Below are 6,254 nucleotides of genomic sequence, written 5' to 3' on the forward strand. Positions count from 1 at the left end.
TGTTTCTTTGCTATTCATAAGGTTTTCCCTGGCCAATTCTTTCAGAAGTGGACGGCCTCTTCCTTCTTCCTAGTCTGTCTCAGTCTATAAACTTGACATATACCTAACAACAAATCGTTATTGTAATATTCCATTTGCTAAATTTTATCTCCTATTACATAAGACAAGACCTTTCCAGTGTAATCTGAAAAGTCCATTTAAATGATTAAAATATAGTAAAGCTAGATGTATCCATTTTTTCAATTGCCTGATTGGTGTCTAAATGGAAAGTAACATTCTTGACCATTCAGAATAACAGATATAGGGATGTGGGAAATGGCACTAACACATATATACTTACTTCTCACTTATCAACTATCTTGTTATCTGACATTTACATTTATGATAATAGTAAAAAACCTATCTATTTTGCACACTACTGATGTACATCTGATAATGAATGCTGAGGTATGAGGCAAGAATGACACTGGCCATGATGGCTCAGGTTACATGTCAACTTGGTGGGGCCATTATTATCAGTGGTTTGGCATTTACGCAATGATATATTTTAGTAGCTATACAATGATGTAAGGAATTCCAGTGGTGGAGTGCCTAAGGTATTTGACTGCTAACCAGAAGGTTGGCAGTTCAAACGCACCAGCCACTTCATGGAAGGAAAACTGGGCAATCTACTTCTGTAAAGATTTACTGCCTCAGAAAGCCAAAGGGGGCTGCTATGAGTCAGAATCGACTCAATGGCAGTTAAGTCTGGTTTTTGGTTTTCTGTGATGATGTAATCATCCTCCCTTTTCACATAACACTGATTTTCACAAAACAACATGGTCTTTGGAACTTAACCATGTTGACAAGTGAGGAATGGGTGTAGTATACAAAGTTCATTTTACTTACAACTTTTATCCTTTTCCCTTGAACTATAAATAAGAAGCAAAATCATCTAATATGAATTTTATTTCCTCTCTTCCTTTTCATCTTGGATGAAAGAGCCAAAAGGCCCTTAAGTATGACTAGTGGCCACAAATAATCAAACACTGACTACTCACAAGCAAGAAAAAATTTTATGGACGAAACATCCGATTAAGTATGTTGTTGTTATGTGCCGTCGAGTCAGCCCTGACTCATAGTGACCCCTCCTTGGGTTTCCGAGGTGGTACCATTACAGAAGTAGATTGCCCAACCTTCCTTCCGGGGAATGGCTGGTGGGTTTGAACCACCAGCCTTCTGGTTAGCAGTCAAGTGCCTTAGGCACTCACTATGCTACCAGAACTCCTAAAGTCAAGCCTGCACAAATTTTAAATGATATGAAGATATAAATGCTCAAACAATTTAAATACAGAAGCTGGAAACCCAAGTTACATTTTAATTGATAGTTTCTACAACTTTAAGCAGTAGATGCATTTCAGCACACACAGTCCAATATTAAGGCTCAGTGCCAAATGCTGAATTTCACTGAGTCAAAATATCAGAAATAGCCTCCCATTTCCTTTAGTTAATTGTAGTGTATATCTAGCAGAGGGTCTCTTAAGGACTGTCCCTGGACTATAACACCCATACTTACTTAAATTTTTAAATCTTTGTTGTTGTTGTTATGTGCCGTCGAGTCAAACCCAACACATAGCGACCCCTCCTTGGGCTTCCGAGGCAGTATCACTACGGAAGTAGGATTGCCCAACCTTCCTTCTGAGGAGTGGCTGGTGGGTTTGAACCGCCAGCAGTCTGGTTAGCAGGCAAGTATCTTAGCCACTATGCTACCAGAGCTCCCAAATTTTTAAATCTAGTTGTTTCTTATGTTCATTTGAAATAAATCATCTGCTGTGAATTTTATTTTCTCTCTTCCATTTTCTTAGATGGGAGAATTTCTTAATGAAATATTCCAAATTATCAAACAAAGTTTAGTCTACATGTTCTTATTGTCTTTCCAAAGTTGAGGAATCTTAATATGAAAATATTTTGATACTACTTTGTTAAAATGATTAATTTTTAGAACTTTACAAGTTGTATCTAAAATTCACGAAAAATAGTCTTAACCCTTGACCACTTAAACTTCTAAAATGTCCAAATCAATAAATATGTAAATACCTTTTTGTGCTCTTCATATTCTAATTTACTTAGCAACAATGCCTTCTCAAGATCTGCTTCAAACATTTCAGATGTCAGCTAAAAAAAAAAAAAAAAAAAAGTTTCACAAGAAATACATAACAGCATTAATTATTCTACCTAAGCAAAATAACCATGATGATACATACAAGAAAAGAAAAATCCATTAAAAAAATAATCTGGATTCTCTCAAAGTTATCTATATGTGCCAAACTAGGGACCCTGTACTTTACAGAAGATACCAAAGCAAAAACTTCCAATTCTGAGATTTCAATTTCCCCTTCAATGTCAGTTACCTGTTATATATGACAAAACTTTACTTTGTACTTTAATAATAAAAAAGGAAATCTTAATTTAAATCAGAAGATACTTTAGTAGCTGTCAGAGATAGCATCCAGTTTTGTAACAGTGATTATTACTCAAAAAAACTAAGAACATAGGGGGCACAGCTATGGAAGCTGCTTAAACATAACCAAACGCCTCATGGGACTGAGCTTGCAGGCTAAGGACTATCTTCTCAGGGAACAACTAGATCAAATGACACAACATAGTACACAAAGACAATGTGAGTAGTGTCTGGGTCTTAAAAGCTTTAAAATGGTCATCTAAAATACAATTACTGGTCTCTTCCAAACCAGAGCAGAGAAGAGTGAAGAAAATCAAAGACTCAAGGAAGCAATCAGTCCAAAGGGCTAATGGCCCACATGAACCACAGTGTCCTCTAGCCTGAGACCAGAAGACCTGGACAGTGTCCAGCTACTACTACTAATTATTATGACCAGGAACACAATAGAAGGCCTGGTTAGAATGGGAGAAAAATGTAGAACAAAACTCAAATTAATAAAAAAGGCAGCTTACCTGTCTGATACAGACCAGAGGAACTCCAAAAAACTACTGCCCTAAGTTAGCCCTCTAATGTAGACATGAAGCCATTTGTGGAGGCCACCTATCATATAACAGAGTGCCCCATAAAATGAATATTAACACCCATGACAAATATATTCCTTGGAGCAATCAACTATATGAGACCAAAAGAGCAACATTTGCCCAAAAACAAAGATGAAAAGACAGGCAATGGCAACAGTGAACCCAGGGTAAAAACAGGAATAGTATTGACAAACTGTGGAGACTGCATGTTGAAGTCTGCGTATAAATAGTTGGATGGAAAACTAATCTGCTGTACACCTACAGCACAATAAAATATTTTTAAAAAATTAACAGTAATGTCATAAGGGATAGGAAAGAATTGAGAGTTACGTTATAAAGCACAAAAAATATAAGAACACTGAAAAACAACAAACATTAAATATATCATTTCCTTATTATATAGTCAACAACAGGTACACAATGTTTAAATATGGTCACCAAATGTCCTGGTTTATACCTGATGTTACAACATAATTACACTGTATCGTTTTACCCTCAAAATGATAAAGAGTTGCCCTATTATTTAATAATCTTATAAAAAATATTTTTGAGACCTGTTATCTCTTGTTTCCTCTTTCTCATCACTCAATCCTATATAAACTTGCTACAATATAGCTTCAAGTACCCTCCAAATTACTAAGAATTACATTTCCTAATTGTCAGATAAAACTGGTGTAGTAGTTGGATAGGACTTTGGGATTGTATATCATTGGGGAAAAGTTAGTTTGCTTGAAATGAATACAGAATAGTTAAAATAAGGCAGGAATGAACATTCTGGAATTGTATATATGAATGTGTCCACCTGAGGAGCTCTGGTGGCACAGTAGTAAGGCTTTTGGCTGCTAAAAAGTCAGTGGTCCAAACCTACCAGCTCCTTTGTGCTAGGAAGATGAGGCAATCTTCCCCACTGGAAACACAATGGGGGTCACTCTGAGTCGGAGTCTACTCAACGGCAGTGGTTTTGTTTTTTTGTTTTGTTATGTGTCCACCTATATGTTCTACGTAATGAAAATATAAATTTAGTGTACATCTTTTATTTTTGTCTCTCCAGAATCCTTCATCTATTTTTTGAATAGCTACACTTTACTTCAATGTCCTGTGATTCTAGAATGCAAATGTTAGAAACAAAGAAGAACCATAGGTACTTGGAAATTATGGCCATGGTGACAGAAATAACGGCAGAGATCACATGAAAAAATATTGTAAGACCAATGATTTATTCATTGCAAATACCTTTTATCAATAACATAAACAGCAGCTATACACGTGTACCTCACCAGATAGAATACACAGGAATCAGATCAACTATAACTGTGCAAAGAGGCGAAGGAAAAGCTCAGTATCTTCAGCCAAAACAAGTCCAGGAGCTGACTATGGAACAGACCATCAACTGGTCATATGCAAGTTCAAGGAGAATCTGAAGACAATTAAAACAAGTCCACGAGAGTGAAAATATGACCTTGACTGTATCCCTCCTGAATTTAGAGACCATATGAAAAATAGATTTGATGCACTGAACACCAACAACCGAAAACAAGAAAAACTGTGGGATGACATCAAGAACATCATACATGAAGAAAGCAAAAGGTCATTAAAAAGACAGGAAAGGAAGAAAAGACCTAAATGGATGTCAGAACAGACTCTAAAACTTGCCTTTGAATAAAGAGTAACTAACGCCAATGGAAGAAATGACAGATAAAAGAGCTGAACAGAAGATTTCAAAGAGCAGCTCAAGAAGACAAAGTCAATTAACTATAATGAAATGTTCAAAGACCTGAAATAAGAAAACCAAAAGTGAAGAACATGTTCAGCATTTCTCAAGCTGAGAGAACTGAAGAAAAAAATTCAAGCCTTGAGTTGCAATACTGAAAGATTCTATGGGCAGAATATCGAATGGTGCAGGAAACATCAAAAGAAGATGAAAGGACTACACTAAGTCACCATATAAAAAAGAACTGGTTAATGTTCATCTATTTCAGGAAGTGCGATATTAAAGGAAGAAGATGAAGCTGCACCGAAGAAACTGGTGAAAAACAAGGCTCCAGGAATTGACAGGATACCCATTAAGATGTTTCAAGAACAGATGCTACATGGGAGGCACTCACTCGGTTATGCCAAGAGATTTGGAGGACAGCTACCTGGCCAACTGACTGGAAGAGATCCCTATTTGTACCCATTTCAAAGAAAGGTGATCCCACAGGATGTGGAAATTATCAAATATCATATAGAAGTAAACTCTTACTTAAGATAATTCAAAAATGGTTACAGCCATATATTGACAGAAAACTTCCAGAAACACAAGCTGGATTCAGAATCCCTGTGCCTGGTTGAAATTTTTTTTTTTTTAATTTAAAGTTTCTTCTTTTCTTTTCCCCTTTTTTCTTGTGGTTAACCGTGTTCCTTGATTTTCTTTTTTCATTTTTCCCATATTTTTTTATCATTTATTATTCTCCTTCTATACTTTTTTATTCTTAGTGCACTATGCTCAGATATTCAGGTTTTCTCGTTTTTTCCTTTTTTTCCCCCTTATTCTTCTGTTCGTTACTGTTCCTGTGTGATTACATGGTCTGTGTTTTGTCCATAGGCTTTGAGTTTTTTGGTGGTTATTCAATTGTAATTTGTGTCTAATTGAGTGGGAGACAACAACAGTCCCCATAAGACACAGCTACACCCACTGCTACAACTTCACGTACTGAGTGAGAGCCACAACCTCATTCACTACCAATGGGCCAACGATAAAAAAAACACCAACAAGAGCCTGAATCACCATTGGATGCTCTTCACAGTTAACAGATCTAAATACAACAATGCCACAAACAGTTAACAGAGATCTAAATACAACAATGCCACGATGCCTCAGAGACACCAGACCATCACAGTCCACACAAAGAAGCAGGATAAAGTGGTAGAAACAAGGGAGCAGGATACAGACCTAGAACACATCCCTGAGGAAGAAGCAGAATTGGAACTCTCTGATAAGGAATTCAAAAGAATTATCATTAGGTATCTTCAAAGGATTGAGAGACAGACCAAAGAAAACACAGACAAAACATTACAAGAATTTTGGAAGAAAATACAAGAATAAAATGACAAAATAAATGAAAAATTAGAAATTATTCCAAATCTACAGAGAGAATCCAGAAGATTAATACTAAATTGTCAGAAATAGATAACACATTGGAAGGGCAAAGGAGAAGAATTGATGCAATGGAAGACAGAATTAATGAGATGGA

At 36.2% G+C, this 6,254-nt stretch overlaps 1 protein-coding gene across 1 annotated transcript in view; it reads right to left on the minus strand.

Annotated features, from left to right (window-relative positions):
- The window catches only part of GKAP1 (G kinase anchoring protein 1), a 112,469-nt gene that overhangs the window by 84,417 nt on the left and 21,798 nt on the right, over window positions 1-6,254 (minus strand). Inside the window, exon 3 of the mRNA XM_007938894.2 lies at window positions 2,077-2,154. Coding sequence (XP_007937085.1) covers window positions 2,077-2,154 — 78 coding nt within the window. The remainder of the gene's footprint in view (window positions 1-2,076; window positions 2,155-6,254) is intronic.

The sequence above is a fragment of the Orycteropus afer genome, unplaced genomic scaffold, assembly GCF_000298275.1.
Source record: "Orycteropus afer afer isolate SDZICR_OR568_19922 unplaced genomic scaffold, OryAfe1.0 scaffold00005, whole genome shotgun sequence".
Taxonomy (NCBI): Eukaryota; Metazoa; Chordata; class Mammalia; order Tubulidentata; family Orycteropodidae; genus Orycteropus; species Orycteropus afer.